The sequence below is a fragment of the Neolamprologus brichardi genome, chromosome 20 (genome assembly GCF_056152115.1).
Source record: "Neolamprologus brichardi isolate AB-2024 chromosome 20, ASM5615211v1, whole genome shotgun sequence".
NCBI lineage: Eukaryota > Metazoa > Chordata > Actinopteri > Cichliformes > Cichlidae > Neolamprologus > Neolamprologus brichardi.
In genome coordinates, this window is record NC_142123.1 from 2,162,615 (window position 1) to 2,186,506 (window position 23,892).

General features: G+C 43.9%; 2 protein-coding genes across 2 annotated transcripts in view; one reads left to right on the forward strand and one right to left on the reverse strand.

The window, feature by feature from the left end:
* Window positions 1-10,263, reverse strand: part of rarga (retinoic acid receptor gamma a) — a 40,364-nt gene extending 30,101 nt beyond the window's left edge. The window contains 1 exon segment of the mRNA XM_035905676.2: window positions 10,027-10,263. The gene's annotated coding sequence lies outside the window, so the exon portion shown is untranslated.
* Window positions 10,264-11,771: 1,508 nt separating this feature from the next.
* nr1d4a (nuclear receptor subfamily 1, group D, member 4a) lies at window positions 11,772-23,635 on the forward strand. The gene is made up of 8 exons (XM_006785656.2): window positions 11,772-12,313; window positions 17,667-17,972; window positions 18,073-18,161; window positions 18,278-18,422; window positions 20,886-21,469; window positions 21,561-21,746; window positions 21,877-22,087; window positions 22,198-23,635. Exons 1-8 carry the CDS (start codon window positions 12,292-12,294, stop codon window positions 22,392-22,394), a joined length of 1,740 nt encoding a protein of 579 aa, XP_006785719.1. The 5' UTR covers window positions 11,772-12,291; the 3' UTR covers window positions 22,395-23,635.
* Window positions 23,636-23,892: the final 257 nt, after the last annotated feature.

Below are 23,892 nucleotides of genomic sequence, written 5' to 3' on the forward strand. Positions count from 1 at the left end.
CTCCACATTCAAATATGTGTTGCAAAACAAAGGCATTAAAAAAAGAAAGAAAAAGAACTGAAGCACAGAGACGCAGCCTTTAAAATAGACCCGGTAACTTTACGCTCCCTAAACACAATAATGAATTAATAAAAGAGTTGGCGCCAGAGTTTTTTAATGAGTCACATCAGCCCAGCAGCTTTTTACAGAGCCATTTATGTTTTATGTCGGGTCCTGTGGTAGGCTCACTTCGCCAGCCCGTCTGGGGCTATAAGGGGATAAGGGGAATTTGGAGTGACCTCATCCCCTGTTAGCCAGGGCCAAATGGGCATGGAGGGCCTCCCCACTTCCCCTGAGCCTGGGGGGCACACAGGAGGCAGCAGGCAGCTAGGCAAGCAAGAGGCACCAGAGCCAGCTATGGGTGGGTTTACGGCTGCTGCTGGGACTTTCCATCATTGCCTCAGAGAGGTGCACTGTAGCAGTTTAAATTTGCTTTGGTTTGTTTCTGTAAATAGTGAAGTGTCAGAGCTCGCTGCAGTCCATCACGTTAGACTAAAGTCAGCGGTTACACTCGAGATAATCCAATGATTTTCATGTAGCAAATGAAGTGGGATCAATCAACCTGGCAATATGGAGACAATGCAACAAGATCAGGCATGCTGGCGGAGAAGGAGATTTTCTTGTTTGCTGAGGAGTTTTGCGGAGGAGACGGAGCAAAATGAAAAATCAAGGAAGAGTTAAAAAGACAGAGAGAGAGAGAGAGAGACAACAGTTCCCACAGATTGAATGTCTGTCAGACAAAGGGTATCAAATCCTCTGTGAGCACAACAACAATTGTGCCTTAACTGTTGTGACAGAGCCCCTCAGGCAATAAGAACTGCAGTCAAACATAACAAATAAATCACGGCATCGCAGGAAGCGCTGCACCACACTACCGAGCGAGGCAGCTGTTTTTTTTAACTCTGCAAAAGAAACCACAGGTGATTACTCGGCATACGCGAGCAGAGCTCTGGATGCCGTGACTTTCCTGGTTTGTTTACCGGTTGAGGTTCTTATTCCAGTCAGTGAGAACACAGACGAATATTCATGTAAGAATTTTATATTTGTATGGCTATAAAGGCACTTTTTTCCCCACTCTTACCACACTGACACAGAGACCTCTCTTTGTTTCATTTCTCCAGAAACTGAGCGAGTTCACAGGTTTTTTGTCGAGCTTTTGAGCAGAGGGTCAACATATACATGTTTCTGTGAGGTCAAATTAAAAACTGTGCAGAGCAGAAACCCAGCGCCTTTACCAGAAGTTCTGAATTGTACATTTACAGCCTCAAGATAAATGAGCTGTGCCATCTATCCTGGCAGGGGAAAACATCCTCTCACTCTTTTTCCACTTCTGACTTGCCCACTCCTGTCAGTTTTTTGACAGAAAACTGTGCATGCCTTCCAGGCACTGTCTTTAAACTGCTGACATCACAAAGTGAGTTATGTTCATTAACTCTATAAAGGAAACAATGTGTTGCAGAGAGTTATATTTTAAGTCGTTTGTACACCAAGCTGTTAAAGAATAATTTCAAAGTCCAGGTGTCCAAACTGCACCAACGGACCAGTGTTCAAACAGCTCGGAGCTAAAAACACGTTTACTGTAATTTACTGCTTGATATGCCCACATCGAGCATTCAAAAGCCGGTAATGGATTCAGAGCTGCACAGGCAAATTTAAACGCTCGTACTGAAACAGGTTCACAGGTGATCTTGTTGCAAACGTCAGCAGTACTTTACCTGAGAAAACAATAGCCGTGACGCTTTTATCTGATGCAAAGCTGACAGCTTCCACTCTTTCAACAAGTAGCTGGTTAATGGCTCCAAAATGACAGACGCTCCAAACACAGTTGCATTCCATCACCTGGAACTTGTTTGACATCTGCCTGTTCTTGGCATCACACAAATACCATGTCCTTGAAGCAACAATGCAAAGAAGCAGCTCTGTGTAATCGTTTGTCACTTAAAAAGGATTGGTTTTTTCCTCTTTTTTTAAAAAGCGCCATGACTGTCGCTGTCACCGAGTCACTAATTTAAAATAATTTTTCTGCCCTCACTCTGTCTCACTTAATCATAATGTCACATGACGATCTGAGTTGACATGTTGTGAGAAGAGCTATGGAAAGAGTGAGAACACACAGTGAGACATAAAACACTTTGCGACATGATGAAGTCATCCTGACTGCTCGCCGTTTCCATGATGCGCCTCGCTCTGCTGTACACAACACAGAGACTTTTAGCAGTTGGTCAAGCAAAACAAGAAAACATGCAATGATGAGGAAAAGGGCAAGTGGCAGTGAGAAAAGTGACAAATATAGAGAGAGGCGGAGAAAAAAAAGGTGAGGGAAGAAACGTTAAAATAGCAGCAGTGTGAAAGTCAACGTCTGTGCTGCTAATATGTCTGTGTAGGAAGACGTGGTAAGGATCCACAGAGGCAACAATGGAGGTGTTTCCCTTCCTAAACACACACTGAAAACAATCCTCTCTGTATAGAGCGGAGAGTAATGGATGGGTTTCACCACTGCTGCCTTTAGCCGCAGGACTCAAAGCAGCAGTCAGACACATGCAGGCCCAAACACACACACACATAAGTGAGCACAGCATTCAAAAGGCCGCACTTTCACACAAGTTCAACTTTTTTTGCCATTGGCACAAGGTCTTTTAACGAGAACTTGGGTGGAGGCTCAGATGTAAATCCTCACATCAGAATGGCACACCTGCAAAAACAGACATAGGAAATGGCGTGCAGATAGCTTCCTGGTTAATTATAGTGCGGCAGCAGAGAGCCCCTCGATTTTCCTAAACCACCTGTGTAACCCCTCCCCACCACTTCGCCTTAATTGCTAAAGAAATTCCAGAAGAAGACAGGTATCAACAACTCCCTGATTTACCACTCAAAGTCGCGTCACAAAGAAGGATTGTTAGCGGATTTTGCAACGCAGACGATTTCATGGCTCAACTGCTGCTTCAGTAATTCCACCAAAACCAAGGATTTATCAACACACAGAAACACTCACAAAGAGACGCACACACACAGCTTCAGCATTACTAAACTTTGACGGATTTATAGGAGATAAAATATTCTTTCGTTGCTGTAAACCAAACTTAAAACTAAAGAAATCACCACAAGCTGTACAGGATAATAAAATGTATTATCTGCTGTGTATTAGTTTTAAAGTTATTGCTTTAATTGAAGCAGCATATTGCACCAGTATGTGCTGCTAATCAGTAATGACAGATGATACAGCAGGTGAGCAATATTGATATTGAGAGGATGTTTTCAAGGCCAGTGATGCAACGCTGCACACAGGTATACTGAGCTAAGGCACACACACTTATCTGGTGTGCAAAACAGCAAACACATTAATAATTGATTCCAAACTGTCATGGAAGACAAGCAATTTGCTGTGGCTGCGCACCATGAAGGTAAAGCTGCTTCTCTATGGGTACCCTGTCCTTGAATAAGGCCCAAGAGCGCTTTGCTGAAGGCGAAAAGTGCTGTGACATTTTTCTGCCACAGAAATGAGCTCGGCTTCTTCCACTCCAGATGACACGACTTGTCACGCTGATAGACCAAAGCGGAGGGGAAACATAGAAACTGCTGGCCTTCGAGCAGGCATCCCTCACTGGGCCAAGTGGCTGTTTATTTCCAATTCACTTTAATTAGCCTGTTCCTCACGCGAAATACATCCAGTTCACCGCCGAGTGTCAGCAGGTGGAAAGCCAAGGGATTCAAGGAAGGCAGTTTACCGCGGCTTTGTTGCTCACCAGTGGAGCGACAAAGCCAAACACTGTGGAGGACACTCTGAACTCTATCTGATATCCAGATCACACAGCGTTAAACGCACTGTGTTACACATGGCTGTAACAAGCTGAACCTGTTAACCTAGCGCAGATGCCAGCATCAATAAATAATCTTCTCTGACATCATAGCTAAATGACTGTGGGAGCACAATTAATAAACATCCCCAAAAACTAAAAGCGGGGTTACGGGCACACCTCACTCCAGAGGAATCAGTCTCCGTTGTTTAAAATATGGAAAACAACGCTCGTATTTTCCAAGTGTTCATATGGAGGTTATAAAAAAATGGAGAAAAAATCAGGTCAAGGACTGGTGACTCCTCTAGTGAATACACATCAAACACATGCAATTGTGTACACACTGACACACACATACACACGCTCACATATGCTAATAATAAAGAGCTCCACAGGCACTGGGTAACACTTGAAACACTCGCTAATAAGCACATGTGTGCACATGCAGGCATACACACATGGGCGAGTATGTTTTCACATAAACTCTGTGTCGCTCTCGTGTTTATGAAGCACAAAGAAGCAAACGCACTGAAACAGGCGCATCCAAACAAACACGTGTGGGGACGTTTCAGTGTTTACACGTGAAAATCTGCTCGGACTTTGTAACACAATGATTAATCGTCTCAAAGTCTCTCGAGTGTCTTGCACATTCGGTCTCTGTCTTCAATTAAAAGCGCTGAGCCAGTCTCAGAAGAGAATGCACTCTCTCACTCTCACACACACACACACTCTCTGTTAGCAGTAAAAGAGAGAGAAAAATAAAAAGCAAGCATCCACGAAAGTTAGCGACTCTAAACTTTTAAAGTTCAAATTACTTACGAGATGTCGAGCTGATGATGCAGACGGGGAGATAAAGCGCTCGACAAAAGGGTCCGATGACCGGAGCGAGCCAATGAGAAGGAGAAAAGATGTGTGCACATTCAACAGAGTCCTTCTAACAGCAAAGACAGAGCAGCAGTGAGTCTCTCTCTCCCTCCCTGTCTCTGCCACCCTCCTCCTCCTCCTCCTTTTCCAGTCTCTACCTTTTAAAAAATCAGTCTTTCACTCTCCAAATACAGGCACACACTCTCTCACTCACTTCGAAATAATTATACTCTGATTCATAAAGCCTTCCTTTGTCACGTGACCCCGACGCTTCAAATATACAGCACATTTTTTCACAAGCCACAAAATGCCTGGAGGGAAGAAAAGGGCCCAGAGAGCTTAAGTTTCTGTTTTTAATTCTCTCTCTCTCCCTTCTTTGTCTCTCGGGTGAATTATTTTCTCCCCCCACCTCGGAACTTCTTGGCTGAAGAGTCAGTTTACCTACAAATTGTTTGTGCATGCTGAACCGCATGTCGTGATCTTAGATCATTTGTGTTTCATCAATAAGTTAAGTAGGTTTATTAGCAGAGGATGTTTTAGTATCCCGAAGAACGCAGATCATCCGCTTTATATTGTTTTGATTTGACACAGACACTGTTTTAATAGCGAGCCAATCTGTTTATCCCTCTAAGAATTTCTGTGATGTTTCACTGTGTAATTTATCCCTGGTGTGATCAATTTATGGAACAATCTTAATGGACTGTCTGCTCGGCACAGGCCCACGCTGAAGGTGACTCATATTTGCATTGGCCTGCGTTTTACTGCTTACAAGGTTTCTGTGCCAATCTTCCCACAGTTGAGACAGTAACTTACTACTATTATTGCTATTACTAATGCTACTACAACAACAGCACTTAACATTAAAACAGCAAGCATGAGGAGCCCTTTGAAACCCATTAAGCCAGTACTGGACACCAAATAATTGATACAATAACATTTGGCACTGGGATTAAATAAAAACCAGAACTGGGCCTTGACCGGCATGATTTTTTTTTGGGGGGGGGGATACATGACATTTGCCTAATTACTGACAAACTTTATAAGGAATAGTTTTTTGTCTTTTAAGGCGGAAAATGTGTTTTTAAAAAAGCAGAGCCATCTCTCTAAATATATCGCTTTGGTTCCTGAATCGAAACTAGCATTGGCACACAAGCTGCAAGGAAGTCACGAGTGAGATGGCAGGGCTGTGCAGCGACAGCAGCAGAGCTGGGTGTGCCCCTGAACGTGCCCCTCTCTCCATATGAGATCATATGTTTCAGATCTGTGTTTATGTGTTTGTGGTTCTGGGCGTGTGCCCTGTTTTTTTCTGAATGTCATGTTTCTCAAGTTGTTTTGGTTATGAGGAGCACCTCAAACCTCAAAACTGGGAGGGGAAGGCACACCTCAACTGGCACCTAAACAGGCACCTCTTCATATCGACTATGGGTTCTCAGATTACCCCCCCCACACACACACAGACACACAGACACACACCCAAAAAATAGAGGAAAAAAAGGAAGAAGAACAAACCACATACGGTCAGTGTAATACATGCCTACTCATTCAAACAACAGATAGGGAACACCTAGTCTAAACAAAGCAAGTACAACACTAAAACAAAATTAAATCAGAACCTATACGTGTAATATTTACTCTGGAACTTCATCTAAAGTCATGACTTTCAGGCCTGTTGGCCATGCATCACGGCACAATCTCCTAAATAAGATAAAAATATCCTTTATTGTTCTTCATTGGGGAACTTCATGAATCTCATAAAGCTCATGGTCTGAACTGGAACTACCAAACATTGCAGCATGTGGATTTTTCTGTTTGTCTCCAAAGCTACCTGCACATCCACGGCCGTGCGCCTATTCTGTTTGTAAACCTCAGCAACTGGCCTGATGCGGAGATAGATCTTATCCTCCAACACGTTGACCCCAATATGTCTCCGGGATAAAGTCAAGCCATCCTAATGAGAAAAAAAACCCTTTCGGCTTTACTCTCGTTATTCCTGTGAGCTTTCGATCTTTGCGAACACATGTGGTCTACAGTAGCCCACCAAACTGCTCCTCCAGACATTTCTGATGCCAGTACAAAATCAGGGTGAATGAATGGATAAGTGGCGAGAGGCACTGTTGCCTTTTTGCAGAAACCTTATGTTCAGGAAGCACAGATCTAAGCCACACTGCAAAAAAAAAAACTTTGGCTGATCTTTATCTTGTTTATGTTTGATTTATGTGCTGCTTATGAGGCTGCTAAGGCTGATAGAAATCCCTTGACTGTTTATGAAGCACTACTACATCAGCAGTTGTGTAATATAAAACAAGAAAGTAAATATAGAAATAGGATGCTTAAAAAAATCACCAATTCTAATATGAGCTTTTCAAGTATGTGTGCAGCCATCGGCCCGACTTAGACCGTGCATCTGTGTCAGAATGTGTAGTCAAGTGCATGAAGAGTATTGTGTGTGGCGGTGCACGGAGCATGCTGTGGCCCTTATTAAATTATGACAGTGAGCTTGAAGGGGGGGGCATTTGAGCACCGTGCGTGCACAGCCTCGCAACGCACGCATGTCGTGCAGTTGCAGTAAGTGTGTGGGCACCCGTGTCTGCGTGCATGGATGAGTGTGTGTAGGCAGTAGCAGTGAGAAGGTCAGAGGTTACTAGTGTTTGTGTTTCAGTGTCAGTGAAGTGTGCTCCAGGCTGAGATTTATGATCATTGTGTCTGGGAGGCTGCAGAGTGGGGGGATAATGAAGACAGATCAGGGTGCTATCTCTCTCTCCGGGCACCACTGGAAACATGGCCTATGGCCCTTGCCATTCTCGTATCATTAACTTCAGCCCGTGACATCATAACACACTGCCCCTGACATCAATCCTAACACAGTGTGCTCTCACAAGAAGTCAAACACAGAGAGGCAATTCCTCACAGGAAGTCATCCGGCAAACACGGGCATTGTTGAGCGCATAGCTTTGCAGTTTCTCCGGGTGTGTTTATGAAGATATGAAATATTCATGGAAACATCATACTCGGGCGTGTGTTTCCACTTTAGATTCCACGTATTTGCATTTGCGGAGCAGAGGAGTAGAGGCCTGGGGCTCGCCGGCAGAGGGAAGGAGTAAGGGCAGAAAGGAAAGAGGAAAGGGGGGATGATGCAGGGTGCAAGAGAGGGAGGAAGTGAGGTTGGAGGGGTTAAAGTGAGATATGGGGGGGTAGTAGTACAGGGAATGTGAGAGAAAGAGGTGTGGAATAAAAAGAAAAATGGAGGGCCGGTTTGAGACACAGATGGATGTGGTGGAGTGGGGTAGGTTGAGGGGAGCATTGGCGGTGGGGAGGTGAGAAGGGGGGCAGGGAGCCGGTGTCAGTGGCGGCGGGTTTCAATCAGTAACAAGATGCCTATAATGAGATCACTATTTCCCCACATTCAGATTGATGTCATGAGAAGTTTGGTGCCGCGCTGAGACGGGCGAGGGACGCAGGGGCAACGGCACACGGCGGCTCATTTGCACAAACACATTTATGCACACGCAGACGTACGCACGCCCGCTCGTTCTTGGTTAGAGTCTTATACACACATCCTGTGAAATGAAGGAGCTCATTCATCCCACCTGGCAAAGTGCGCTCATTTAGAGTCCAGCAGCCTTGAAGTAAAAACATACACGGAGGAATACTACTCACAGGAAAATGAGTTACTCATGAGCAAAGGAGAAATGTATGTGCGAGGGACCGGAGGGCATATACCAGTATGAACTCCTCTAACACAAACAAATGAACAAAAAGCTTTGAGACGAGAGGGAGCCAAAAAACTGTTTTACTACTACAGAAGAAATAAGAGGGGGGGGGGGGGGTAAAAGTGTGTGTGTGTCGGCACTTTTTGCGCAGAACTTCGGGTGCATCCAGAGTTTGTCGACACAGCTACCAGCGTGTGTGCCAGCACATGAGCGCTCTGCCTGATCCCCAACATGTGTGTCCAATGAAAGGTGAACGGTTCTCCTGTCTATACTTTCCTCGAAAAAATAAAAAATACAAAATCAGCCATGATGTCACCATGAACCCATCTTGAACCCACCTCTGTCAAAAAGCATTACTCCAGCCCTCCCTCTCCCTGCCTCATTTTCTGTTCCACCTCTCCCTCCTTCACACTCCTGCCTCTCAAATTCTTCACTGAGCTCCTTTTCTTTTTCATATTTCCGTATTTTTCAACATTTCCCCTCTCTGGTCCATGTCTCTTCTTTTTTTTTTCTCTCCCCCCCTCCCTTCTCTTCTCATACTAAAGAACACAAGCTCTTTTTATTCTGGCAAGCATCGTCTAATTGAATCACCAAAATGCACAACTGTTTGCCAAAAATGCCAGGATGTTCTGATTATCATAAACTTTGTTTAAGCTGTGGTTTTTCAGGGAGAAAAAAGAAAATGCTCCGAGTGTGCGAAGAAAAGCCAAAAATAAAATAAAAAAATAAAAGCAGGGGGAAAAAAGAGCGATTGGGGAGAATGCAAATGAAAGAGGGGAGAGGGAAAGAGAGAGCAGTGGGGAAGAGAAGGGTGGTGGGGGCAGCCAGAAGGCAGCCAGAGAGCCACATATGGAAGTGATTCTGTAATTACTGCAAATCTGTGAGCTCAAAAGGAAAGGTCTTCTTTTCCATGCCTCCTTCCCTGCATATAAAACTGCCCTTGTGAGAAACGTGGGCACTAAATACTGCACAGGGAGAGCGAACAAAAAAAGTACAAGTTCTCCTTTTCTTGAGCACTTAGGCATATGTTTAGTATGCTGAAGTCAGACAAAGGTTTAGTTTTGTGTGTTTCTGTACAGAAGGGGGAACAGAACAAAACTAATCATGAGGCTAATTCTGCTACTGGAACATTTCTGAGCTCAATCAACCATCCTGGACGTCAATCTAAGACTTTGGTGGTTCATTCTGGAATAAACTTCTCATCTAACGCACACCCAGCGTCATTCACATAACACGCAACAAGATGTGTGTGTGCGCGCCCGTGTGTGTGTGTGTGAGGCAGGGAGGGAGTGGGCGGTGGGGAGCCGGGTGACAGGCGAGGTACGCACAGGCAGAAAGACTGAAAAGTGATGAAGACTGTTTGAAGCCCCGGGCAGAGCAGTGCTCTCTGCAGGTGTGTGTGTTGGCAGACTTCTCTCTCTCGCTCAGTCCCCGAACACTTTTAGCAGCCTGTAATTATCCCGTGCCCTGCCGTAACGTGTCCTAATGACGAGTGCGTGAGTCTCCGCATACATACAGTAAACACACGCCCGGGTTGGCGCAGTTTGAGCGCCGTTTACTCTTAGACACATGCAATTAATCACGGCGGTAGATGATTTATGTAAAGTACACAGTCTTACCTTCTTCTTCTTCTTCTTCTTCTTGGCCTTGAGAAGTTTATGCTTCGGCTTCCAACGCGAGCTTATTTATTCCACAGAAACTAAGGAGACCGAGGTTTTCTATGAAGGAGACAAAGCAAAGTCAGTTACAGTCGTTAAACGTGTCCTCTTTGGTGTTTGCTCTGCTTCGGGGATCTTTCAGTCATTTGTCAGATCACGATCCTTTGCCAGTCGGTCACTGTCGCGGCAGCAGCTTCAGGGGCGTCGATGGGAACCACCGTGCGGACAGATTTATGACACTACTACGCCACCTAGTGTGCGAGGGGAGGAGTGCAGCGACACTTCCGCTCAGTACGATGGAAACCACAACAAAGGAGAGCAACAAAAAAGTAGACGTGTCAAAATAAAATAAAGAACACTTCAATGTGAACTTACAGAAGCTAATAAATACTCAACCTTTCCTCGATGCCTAAAATGATATCTCATTTGAAGGAATGCAAACTTGCTATTAGCCTACTACTACTATACTACTATTACATTCGTGCAATGTTATAATAAACATAATAGGCTATTTAATACAGTTTTCCGACGTTAACATTCTCCTTATTGGGCTAATAGAGTCATTCAGTCTAATAGGGCCATTAAAACAATTTACTCAGTAGATTGGCTGCTGAGAAAGACTAAAGGGTTTTTTTAGGTTAGCAAAATAGTCAAATAATTTTCATTACATGTTAAAGCAAGACACTTCTTCCTATAATAAAATCCATGATAAATCCGTTTATTATTAGTAGTAGTAGTAGTAGTAGTAGGAGTATTAAGAATGAATTAGAAATAAAGTAAATGTTTGTTTGACTTGATGACCTGTTTGTTTTTATTAAAATTAGCCTATGTCTAGGGTTACTTTAGATATTTAAGCAAATAATAAAAACGTGTTTGCGGCATTTTTTAAAGTAGAACGGCTGGTTTTCTACACAGTGGAATCACCGGGAGTCACGTGCATTTGTGCTTGTGATCTGAAACACTTGTTAAACGTTGATGCTTTGAATTGCCACCGAGGGGCGCTTTCCACAAGTTATCTCCATATGCGCCTGCTTGTTCACAGCTAATGTTCAAAGACTGCACTATCGACAATTTGTTGTCCCCAACCAATTTAGAAACTTATTTTAACTATTAATAATAACAATAATAAGGCATTGATGCAATAATTCACCCTCACACGCAAGCCACGTGCAAAAAAAACGCGAATATAGCCTATCACAAGCGCACAGGATCCACATTTTGCTGAAATTCCAATTTTGACAAATGCTTTGTGTTTGCACGTGGTCTCCTCAATGAGCATGTTGTTCATAAGTCCACTCGCGCGTCTACATTTTCCCCTGGCACATGCGCTTTGGACTTGGCATTTGCATGAGGTTTGGCATGTCTCGGTGTTTAGCATCCGTTTGCGGCGCAGCTTGTCAGAGCAGTCACGGTGAGCCACGCCTCTTGTCCATGTGCTCCATCCTCCAATCTCTCCATCCCTCCTCACCGCACGCTCTGTATTTTGCATAAAATGTGTATCAGTAGGGCAGCGCTCTCTCCGGCACATGCACCGCGCACATGTAGCGTGGCTTTACTGAACACACACCACACTCGAATAAGCGCATCAAACTCCCCTCAGCCCCGGATCCCCGCCAATGAAAACGCACAAGAGCGTGAAGGAGAGAGAGGGAGAGACGGGACTCCGCTACATACAAAGAGTGAGCCAAATCCTACACAAACAGCCACAACACAAGTTGGGGAGAACGGAAAAGGCGGTCACATTTCCTACTCACCTGCAACGTGATTGATGTGGGTGTTTGTATCAGTGGGTGTGCAGCTTGTGTCAAGTCCGACAGTGTGTTCAAGGATATGCTGACTCCACTTTCCTGGAATTCGTGAGAATAGTTTAATCTTCGCTCGTGCAACATCACGCGCGCTAGAGCTAGAGGTGCAGTACTCAGAGAGCAGAAGGTATCCAGGTGTCATTGGTGGAGACCAGTGTGACTAATTCAGATCTAACAGAAAAGAGGTGCCATCTACTGAATTACCTACAGAAGAAGAAAAAGCAACAACTTCACCAGCACTGGACTCTTTCCAATCAGTGCTTCCTATTTTTGCGCTCTATGGAGCAGGTGTTTTGCGCAAAACTCTTTTTTTGACTTTCTCGCCTGCCTTTAAAAGACTTTTGCTCCAGTCTAGCGACGTGACATTCACGGAGGTCTGCTATCAAGTTTATCCAGAGATTTAATCATCCACAAGAGAGAAATGGATAACAGCCCCGGCGGTGGTAAGATTCTATTTTATGTTTGGCGTGCTGCAAATGTCTAGCGATGGTGATTATGACAAAAGTTAGAACTGAATGACTGATTGATGTTTCATTCATGTTGCGATCAATAAACGATAGCAATTCTGACCATAATGTGTTATTAAGTGTAAAACAGAGCTGATTTTGATTGAAATGAAGCAGAGCTTAAATGAATACATCACAGAAATGCGACATCCCACTGATTTAATAATTGTGCAAACCACTGATTTATTTATTCATTCATTCATTTTTACTTGTGGCGATTTTTTATAATTACATGCAGCAACAAGTGGGTAAACTATCATTTTGAGGGTTTTGTATTTTACTCATTTCTGAGCTGAGTGGTTTTAATTAAGACTGTGAATTTAAAGGTCAAGTAAAACTTCATGCAAAGCTACCAGGACGTTGCTGTGCTGCGTTCAAATGTCCAAGCGCAACAACGCCTGGGAAGGTGAGCCGCTCGGGACTGAAGGGAGGTTGGCCACTTCCTGTTTCTCCCCACGAAAACAAACTCACGTGGAGTTACAGTATGTTGGCCGGCACTGTAATCATAATCTGTCATGCCAGAATTTAAACTGCAGCCCTGTCATATCATGCAGAAAAACACTGTTTGGCGTAGGGGGCGTGCCTGGTTTCCTTTATCAAAGCCATTGCTGGAGTGCCTACAATATAAAGGCTGATAATGGAAGGACCTTTATCCGTTAAGTGGTATTAAGCAGCGTTTTCTCGAGATCAGTCAAGGGTGCACATGCTCTCTGCTCCCCTCTCCTAATTGACGGTGAATCATTTACAACAGCCACGGTCACGTTCTGGCACAGGTGATGGGCGCACCCTGTGCAATAGATCTGGAAACTGTGTTATGACTTTGAGATTTCACTGATAAAGTGGGCCAGAGTAAATAGATGAATAATCATATATTAGCTGTAGTATTACTCAGCCGATAAAAACAAAGATTGGGGTGCTGGGTTGTGTTGTTTGTCTGTCCAAGAGGCAGAAGCAGTGAAGCAGAAGGTTTTTCCAAAAGTTTTTATATCTTTATTTAACTGTTTATTTATTTATTTATGCTCAATTAATAAAATAAAACGTCTTTAATGACATCCCACTTTTATCCTCATTTTGTAGCCCTTATTACTTTAAATGGTGACCACATTGGCTTAACCTTTAATATTTCAATAATGTTATTGGGACCAAACATAATTCGATTTATGAGTTCAGTCATCTAAACAAAGCTATAAACATTATTATAACCACATGCCTCCAATTGCCAAGGCTGTTGAAGAATGAGTTACAGACTGAGTGAGTGAGTTGTTGCATGTGAAGGAGGCATTCACCCAAAGGTTAATGCAATCATTTATTCATACATAAAAGATCTTATAACTCAAATAATAGACCCAAATACAAGATATATAGCTTAGCAGGCTTGGTATGTAATACTAGTAAACATAATGTAGGGGAGTAGGCTACAGTCAGCTGGAACAGGTTACACAGGGCCAATTATTGGGGAAATATAAATCAGTAAAAACTAATATTTGGAGCATATAATAACATACAAATGGTTGGGAACGCATTGGAAAGTATCTATCAGCATTAGTATTCACATCAGCTTGTACTGCATATCATTTTTTTTAAAAAGGCAGTTGGACCAGGGTGTGGAAGTCAGAAAACGTTTTATGACACCTGCAATGACAGCTCTGTAGCACTATAATAGTACATAGCTATAATGTTTGCTCGCATTTAGCCGTCAAATGATAACCAGGTGGTGTAAGCAAAATTGGAGAAAAAGAAGAAGTTCTATGCCTTTCACTGCTTAACTTCACGGACTTTAGTTTCCTCTCTAAATCGTCCTCTGGCACACCCCTGCTGGAGATCTTCTGCAATATTTTCAGCATCATTAAAGTATTCAAACCATTTTTCGCCATTGGCTGTAAAAGAGTGCGTTGGTGCTAAGGCTGACTAACTGGCACAAACATTCAGACAAAAAGCCCCGTTTTTGTCAACATTATGTCCTCAGTGCTTAAACATTTGCTAGATAGTAATCCAACCCCATTGTTTTTGAAGTATGGGGGGGAAATAGGCCATATAAATAGGATAGAAGACGTTTCAAAAAATGTGTATCCCAAAGTAAGACACCTGTGTCCTCAAAAGTATGAGTAGCCCTATCACAATATAGGCCAATTTCTTGTCAGCAGCCTGTATGCTGCACCACTCAGAATGGAAGATGCTGAGTGGTGCAGCTGACCTGAGTTACAAGTGAACCAGTCCTCTGATTGGTTATAAATGAAGACTCAGCCAAATAAAAGCAAACAATTACATTTAACATGCCAGGGCACGACTAATCACAAACAGATGGGTTTTGAATTAAACGTGCTTCTATCTTCACGCGAATTTTCTCCCCATACTTTGGTCTGGTCACACACTGACACACAGTTTTCGCCCCACTGTTTTAAACTTAGTTGCACCGCCCGGCTGTGCTGCTGCCGCTGGTGCGCGGTCAGACCACCCTGCCGCATAACATGCTGCTCTATTTAATTTGGCTCTTTAATTATAAGCCTCTGGCGGACTGTAGAAGCTCTGGCTCCCGACTGGAGCGCACGCTTCACATCTTCCCGGTGAAAGCCCCGTCAAAAAGCCCTCCTCACGTGGCTTCCCTTGCAGAGCCGCGTGCGACGCGTGAGATATCCGGGCCCTCCTCCTGCCGCTACCCCGCTCTCACGGAGGCTTCTGTGTTGACGATGCCGCCTGCGGTGGTGGTGAGGCAGAGCTTGGTCAGTGGGTCAGCAATTCCACACGTTAACTCTTTTCTCTCTGGTCACGTTTCCCCGCCTCATGCACCACTCGCTTCTACTGAACACCGCCCCCTCCCCCTCCTTTCATTTAAATCAGTGCGAGCTTGCAGTGTGGTACAAAGCTGAGTCGATTTGGATTCTGCAACATCTGTCCCCGACGCATCGGTTCAGGGCACTCGTGCATTCAGCGCGCGTTTGGAGTGGAACGTGACTGTTAAAATGCTGTAAGCTTGCATAGCAATGAAACCGACGCTTTATCGAGACCACAGAACAGACTGAAACAAGACAGGATGTTACACGACGAATCATATTCTTGGGGTCTCTAAAATAGGCCATAGCCACCCACTGTGATACTCTAATACAGCTCGCCCTCTTAATTGCATGAGCCAGAGCTGCTGCGTGATGCGGCACCAGTTTCGAGAGAGATGCTAGAGGCACATAGACACAATTCTATCAAGTTCCTGCGATATTGACCTACTTTCACGAGCCCGAGGTAACAAAGTCTTCTGCAAACAACCCAAGTAGAAACTGTGTTCAGCTCATTTCAACTCATTTCATTGGCCGCAGAGACCTACATATTTTCTGTTATAGAATAATACTAATAAAAAAAATAATATTTTCCCAGAAAGTCAGGATCTATATTTATAAATTTTCCCCCCAGGGGAAAATAATGACTGTAGTCACTTTAACTGTGGCTTCTATCCACTTCAGCCAGTGAAAGTAAGAGATAAAGAGGGAAACAGAAGGGAGAGAGAGACCGCCTGTGGAGGATCCAGTGCTCACGTTTCTCTGCCTGCTTTCTGGTCCCAGGCAGATTAGCGTTTGCACGGGTACACTAAACTTAAGATGGGCAGTGACCGCGTCCTCAATTAATGCTGTCTGCGTTGACCTGAATTGTGGGAGTCTTGTGCACGTTGTAGCAAGGTGCATGGAAATCCTCTGAGTACGTGGGAAATCCTGTGCAAGGCACAGGATCAGACAAAACTGGAGTTTGGTTCAGGTGTTTTAATGTGGCATGTAGCCTTGCAGGAGTTGCATTACCTGTGTTTGCAATCAGTAGATCAATACATTCCTGTATGTATTACAAATCTTTAATAAGCCTCCTAATGGACTATTTGCATAAGATGAAAGACAGAGTTTTGTTTAAAAGATAAAAATCTATGTGTAGAACAGAAATGAATTACAGCAGCACTTGGATACTTCCTGCACCACTATTCAAAAGCAGAAACGGATTATTCATTAACAGCGTTCACAGTACAGTGGCTCATGAGGGGGTCATTCATAAACACAAGGCTACTGTACATGTGAGTCTTCAGGTGGACGTGCAATGTGTTTGGGTGGAGTGAGTCGGCGTGGGCTGGGCATTCACTGTCTGCGTGTAGGCTCACACGGAGGTGAGGCTCAGGTCTGGTCTGCTGGATCTGTCTATGACTCTGGCATGAGTCAACAAATCCTCCAACACGTGCTGGTGGAAGGATTATCAAAACATTTGCGCTAAACAAATGCTGTTTGCAGCAAAGGGATCGGTCTCCAGGCGCATCCAGCGAAACCAGCGCGCCACTCTCAGCTGCATGTGCAAGTTTGAAAAAAAAAAGAGTTTTAAGTTGGAAACATATTTTTAGACTGCTTTTAATACTGAAATAAGTGCGTACAGAGCCTAATTTGTAATCTTGAATGTGTCTCTAGTCGACTCTGCCGCACACTGCCTTGTTATTACGGCAGTCCAAACCGCAAAATCGAGGTTTTACCTTTGCACAAAAAAACAAAACAGAAAACAAAAACGTGACTCACATTCTTCTACTGTGACAGTAGCAGAGGCTCGCTGCTACCTCACGCTCAGTGAGTGAGGGTGGCGGCGGTTGAGGGCTGTCCCATTCCGCGTATGTTTATAAACACACATCTGACTTCAAATTGTGTTAGATTTCAACACGAGACTGCGGATTTGGTTCGGCCAGTAACCGTGTCAGGAGTCCACGCATGTGAGGCGGCGGTCAGGTGTCGTGCTGTTAGCTGGCGCTGGGCACGGTGCCAGGGGAGCGAGGCTATTATTGGAGCGGAGGAGGCAGCAGACCCCGCAGACACGTGAGGTCGTGTCTCCGCTCATCCACAACGCCTGACTAGAAGTGAGAGAGCGAGAGAGAGAGAAAGTTCGGAAACAGCCACAGTTGAATGACAAAAAAGAATCCGCTAATATTTACAGGTGCTTTAAGACTGCATGACGCAAGAATTATTTTTTTAAGTGATTCTTCTAGCGCACGTCTCTCTGATTCGTTGCTGTGCCATCGGCAGTATTTTTAGCGCCCACTTTATCCATTACGCCTATTACACTCAGCATGCAGCAACGTCGCTGCAGATACTCAATCCGCTGTCCACAGATTGTGCAACATTACATCACAACACATCCACAGCTATAAAGTAGCCCTGCAGGTTTTTTAAGCAATTATGGGTAGCCAGATTCATTTTTTAAAATTTATAAATCATCTAATCCAGCCAAATTTAAACAAGGCTATATTTCTTTTTATGTGAACATCTCCATTCTTTCTCTTCAGGAGGAGTAATCCTGTATGCTGGCTCCTCTGGCAGTGCCAGTCCCAGCCCCGGCAGCCCTTCCAGTGGATACCAGACACAATCACCTTCTTCACACTCCCAGCCCTCATCTCCAGAGGAGGTTACCTTCACGGAGATCGGGGCATTGAAACAAAGGGCAGCTGGATGCAACACTCCATCCTCCAAACTGGTGTTCCAATTCCCAGAGGTCTATAGTGGCCCCTCAACACCAGCAGCTACTCCACAGCATTCCTATGCACACCCCATTGCAGGGAAAAGGCCATGCGGATTCGCGGGAACTTTCACCAGTAAGTTTTCCTAACTGTCGATATGCATAAATATTTATTCCTTCATATGCATATGTGTGTGTTTTTGCAGCTTATCTCACAGTTCACTTTCCTTCCTCAGAGACAGGTGGAATGGTCTTGCTTTGCAAAGTCTGTGGCGACATTGCATCTGGTTTCCACTATGGAGTGCATGCATGCGAGGGATGCAAGGTAAGGCAACAATCAGAAAGAAATGTAAAAAAACTGGAATATTTCATATGTGTGTTGATTTTTTTTTGTGCCCTGGTTTCACATGGTATATATGTAAACATGTCTGTTTGTGTCAGGGTTTTTTCCGACGCAGCATCCAGCAAAACATCAACTACAAGATGTGCGTGAAGAATGAGAACTGTCTGATCATGCGCATGAACCGGAACCGGTGCCAGCACTGCCGTTTCAAGAAATGCCTCTCTGTTGGCATGTCAAGAGATGGTGAGACATCCTGACATATTTTTATTTTATTTTACTGAAATCTCTCCTCTCGCTCTTCTGCCAGAATACCACAGTGCTCTGATTAGCCAAAGCAGCAGGGAAATGGGCACACAGAAAGTGGTGCAGTACTGATATGTAGGTCTGAGTGAAAAATGTAATGCGGGAAGACTTTTGAGGTCATCATGCCAGTAGCTCAGTCACTCAGTTTGTAGGAAGACTTGCACCTGTCTTGCCCTCCTACTTTGTCACTGCACTGCCTCTAAGTACCATCTGGCTTTCACTCTTTTTAAGTTTCTAAGTGTCTTTCTGCTGCCCTTTGCAGCATCCACCAACACCTACCTCTATGCTCGTGTTCAGTGCAGCCCCTCCCCCTGATATGTACCCACTATGTTCCCTCAGCTCCCCTTACATCTCTCCCTCAGACAGTGATTTATGAGTAGAGGAACCTTGAAGTCCCTAAAGCTATCTATCATCGGGAAAACTGCAGCAAACACAGGAATTATTTTAGGAAATTGGAACAGGGTCAACGTGATTACCTTGTGTATGCCCATAGAACATCTTACTGCAATTAATAAGGGACAGGGCAACAATTAAGCAAGGGATGCAGAAACCATCGTTATGACAGGATTTTTCAGGCGTAACACTCCTTTCACCTCATTCTGGCTCTGATAGCTGAACAGTGATTGATCACCTATCACCACAAATTAAGAAAACAGTTGGGCTGACCTAGAAAAACAATACAGAATCAGCCCTATAGTGTACTCATACATCATGACCTACTTGGTGTAGTTTGCCTGTTTTCTTCCTCTCAGTATGGTTTCTGCTTATCTCCACCCTCCAGTACTCTGCATTGCCTAATCTAGTAAAGAGGTTAGTGTTATTTCTGCATGTGCTTGACACTTTTGGTGCACAGCAAAGAAAGAAAGAAAAAAAGACGGTGGCAAAATGAACATTCAGGTTGACCCTCTTACGGGAGATTTTTGAATGCGTTAAGGACCACAACCTAGAAACCCCTTTTTGCTCAGTTTCAAGCATTACGAAAACAGGAAAACCGCAGGCAACTGACTGCAGCCCACAATAAATAGTACACCCTGATTTCACACCAGGCAGCTGTGTGACTCTGGCGCTGCAATATCGGCAAATATTGCAGTCCGTTGGCATGGTGGCACACTTTTCTTCCCGTAATCAGACAGAATACAGGAAAGTTTCTATCTGGTTAGATTTTAAAATGCCTTTCAACATAATTTGCATACGCAGCTCAGCAGTGTGCATTTGCTTCTTTTTAAACCATGATGACAGGGATTAAGCTCGTGTTACGTTATTGGCCACATCCTCATCAAGTTACTCTGCAGATTACAAAAGCTTCTTTAGTATATCCTGCAAACTACTACTACAACTACTCTTCATCGCTCAGTTTTGCACAGTTATTGTCATTCTGCTTTTTATTCTAAATTGTGGTTGTATGCAGTATGCAACTGAAATAGATATAAATACATATACGTATACACCACTATACCACTTATATGCTTTATAAAAGAAATCGCGTGTGCTCTACTTTCAAGTCTTTGAAGATGTACCATTTTTATCTAACACACACCTCGTCACTTGCATTCGCTTCCTGGTGACGTGCACTACCCAGAATAGAGAATACAAGAACCACAGCTTGCTCGGTTCAGACCTTAATCCTCCCTTCACCTTAGTCAAATCTTGACCTTATAATTATATGATTTACAGGATGAGTACTTTTGTTCCCAAAAGGGAGGCAAGTCCTCACAGTTTGACAGTATGACTGCACAACAGGAGCGCCACGCACACACGGTCGTTTTCCAGCATCGCCATCCCTCGTGTCAGTCTTCTTCATGCTCTCACTTCTGTCTCCTCAACTCTTCAAGCCCACCACTCTCATACTTCTCCTTCTCACGATCTCAGTGCCAGTGACATCATGCCGATGTTGCCCCACTGCCCTACTTACAAATGGAGGGAGGGAGCAGTAGAGGAAGACGATAGTGGTGGATAGAGGAGAGGATGAGGCAGATGGCAGCAGGGGGTCTATAAATAGCCTCTCCAGCTGATGGTTACTGTGAGAAGGGGGATGGGGGGGGGGTATGGATGAAGAAAAGGAAATTTTCATCTCCCCACTTGTGTGATTCACCTTGAAATCACTATAAACAGTTTAAGCATGTTAAGCTGCGATCTCTTGATAAAAATGAATAAATCTATAAATTCATTTGTAACTTTCGTTGTTGCTGAGCTGGTGATTTGGATTATCGTATTTGATCTTTGTTTCAATTTTGCCATTTCACACAAAAAAATCTATCAAACTAAATAAGAAAAAGGATTACTGTTTATTTAGACAAAGACAAGAACGGAGAAATGAAAAGCAGGGCACAAAACAAACATTTACTGTGATTGCCCGTGTGTCGCTGACAGGAACCTAACCTAACCTGCTTGTATCTTCCTTAGCGGTGCGTTTTGGCCGTATCCCTAAGAGAGAGAAGCAGCGACTTCTGGATGAGATGCAGAGCTACATGAACAGCCTAAATGAGTCGGCTGCCATGGACATGGACTCCCCTTCAGTGAGGGAAAATCCCACCAGCACAGACGACGGTACCTCAAAAGAGGCCATTGGAGCCATTTCCAGAGCCTATCGTAACATCTTCACCAGCAACAGCAGCAACCAGGAGCGAGCATCCAAGTCAGGCAACATCATCTCCAACAACAACAACAACAACACATCTCCCTTTTCTCAGGATGGCAATTTTCCTCAAGTCTCATCTCACCCCTCCTCAGCTCAGAGTTATCAGTCTTGCCCAGTTACCCCCGCCAGTGTATGCCCAGTCTCCTCTAATCACAACCAACCTGCATTTAACAATATGGACAGCAATCGGTATACCTATGTAGTGTCATCAAATCAGAATCACAACAAGTCAAATGCTACAATACCTCAAAGGGGAAGCTCTGCCAATCATGACAGTTTCCGCACTGCTGGCAGTACCCAAAATCAGCCCTCCTGCCCGTGGAAGTTAGCTTCAGGAGCTAAAGTGCTGGTAAGTACAAAACGCTCGCTGAATTAGGACTGCTGTGTGATTCATTATTCGACAAGCTATTTATGACTTGATGCTTTTTGTCTTTTCAAAGGCCTGTCCTCTCAACGCGTGCCCTGTGTCAGGGGCAGAACGCACAAGTCAGGAGATATGGGAGTCTTTCTCTCAGTGTTTCACCCCTGCTGTCAAGGAGGTTGTAGAATTTGCTAAAGGCATCCCAGGATTTCAAGAGCTTAGCCAACAGGACCAGGTCATGCTGCTAAAATCAGGCACCTTCCAGGTAATGACATACACTTTCAGTTATACATTTTGTTAATCGTAAATGCATCATAATGGGTCCTTGGCTAAAGCATTTGTCTCACGTTTATCTTTTTCTTCTCGTCTTTTTTCACCATTTCTTGCGTGTTAAGGTTCTGATGGTGAGGTTCTGCACCTTGTTCAATGCTGGGGAGCATACAGTGACATTCCTGAATGGCCAAACTTACCCGCTGCCCACTTTGCGCGTCTTGGGCATGGGCTCTCTGCTGGACGCAATGTTTGAATTCAGTGAGAAGTTGAGTTCTCTGGGACTAGAGCCCGATGAAATGGCTCTCTTCATGGCCGTGGTGCTGGTCTCTGCAGGTTAGAGAGCAACAGTTACAAACGCTGCACGGCAGCGACAGTTTGATGATGAATCCACAATGTGCTAACTGTTTCAAATCACTCACACCGGTATCCTCTGTGTTCCTCAGACCGTTCCGGCATTTCGGACACGAGGGCCGTGGAGCAGCTACAGGAGGGCCTTATCCGCGCCCTGCGCTCGCTGATCACTCGCCGTCGTCCAGATGATACCACCCTCTTCTCCAAGCTGCTCCTGCGCCTTCCAGACCTCCGCACCCTCAACAACCTGCACTCCGACAAACTGTTGGCCTTTCGCATTGATCCTTAAGAAGTCCCCTCGTTCACAGAGTGCACAGGAAAAAAACTATTTCACACAGAAAAATACACAGTACACACACACATACAGATATTATCTTCTAAGGGCAGGACTTCCTTCAATATTGAGGAACAAGGAATTGTGCAATCTGATGAGTGTTGTTTTGAAAAGGATAAATGAGGGCTACATACATATTTTGAATTGCTGTTGATCGTCATGCAATGTTTTGAGAGGAAAAAACACAATACAATAAAAACAAACTCATGTACGCGCATAAACCTCCACACCTCTTTAGAGACATTGTTCAGTTAAAAAGAAAAAGATTAAATCATTGTGTAGAGTTACTAGCACCGTTTTGGAAAAAGAAAAAAATCATTTGTGCACTTGCTCATTATATCCTGTATACTTAAGAATAAAAGCCAGTTCACTTCTGTTTATTCCACAGGTCATACAGTATTAACAGACCATCACTAAGCAGCCGCTAAATGATGGATGTTGTATATGAACATTTTTTACTTAGGGACCACTGGTGATGATTGACCATGTGTCAGTTTGTGTTTAAGAAAAAGGGAATCTGTATATAATACATAGTGATACCTGAAATGTTAAGGCACTTGTGTGTCACTGTTTTACAAACATCTGCATTAGTACTGGAATGGGATCCCTGCTTTAACCTGCACAGGATGCAGTCTCTTTCTAAGTTTTGACTAACCTTCCAGAAAACATTTGGCTCACCTTGAATTTAAATGTGTCATCGTGATAAGACAGCACGATTATAATATTATTTCACAAAAACATAATGTCTGTCACTGTACCGTATCACATCTATACTGATGGAGTGCACATGGGGTTTTGTAGTTCCTGTGTTTATTTTTTGTTGCTGTAAATATTACGTTACCCAATGTTGATGTATCGATTATTGAACTGATTTGATGGATCAGACATATGAGTTTGGTGTAATGAAGAAGAATGTAATGACCTTCCTGTATTTGGTGGGGATCTGGCTATGCCAAGGGAGCTTTGCTCAGGAGAATGTGTAGTAGGGATTCTCAAACAGCTTAGACACTCCTCCTGCTATATTAGATGATGTAACGAACCAGCATAATCCCTGAAATCACCAGCATTCACTCCACATGCACCCTTCCTCTGGCCCCAATGTTTGTCATACAAACACAAGAAATATTTTTTTTTTGGGTGAGAGATCTAATTTGATTGGTCATCTCACTGTTTGCTTGTTTGATTATGGCTGATTGAGCACATCTTGTACATTTTGTACATTTTTTCTTCCTAAATAGAAATGATACAATGATATAAAGTTTGAATTATGTATTATTCTGCCTCTGTGTCCTTTTTGTAAACATTTGTAGGGGAAATATCAGTTTAGAAAAGAAAACATAGGCTATGTTGAGTAATTAGGCCCGTAGTTGTGCAACACTGTACACTGGCAGTATGCTGTCAGTGTGTTAACCTAGTTTATACATTGTGCAATTATGTGAACGTTAGATAATTT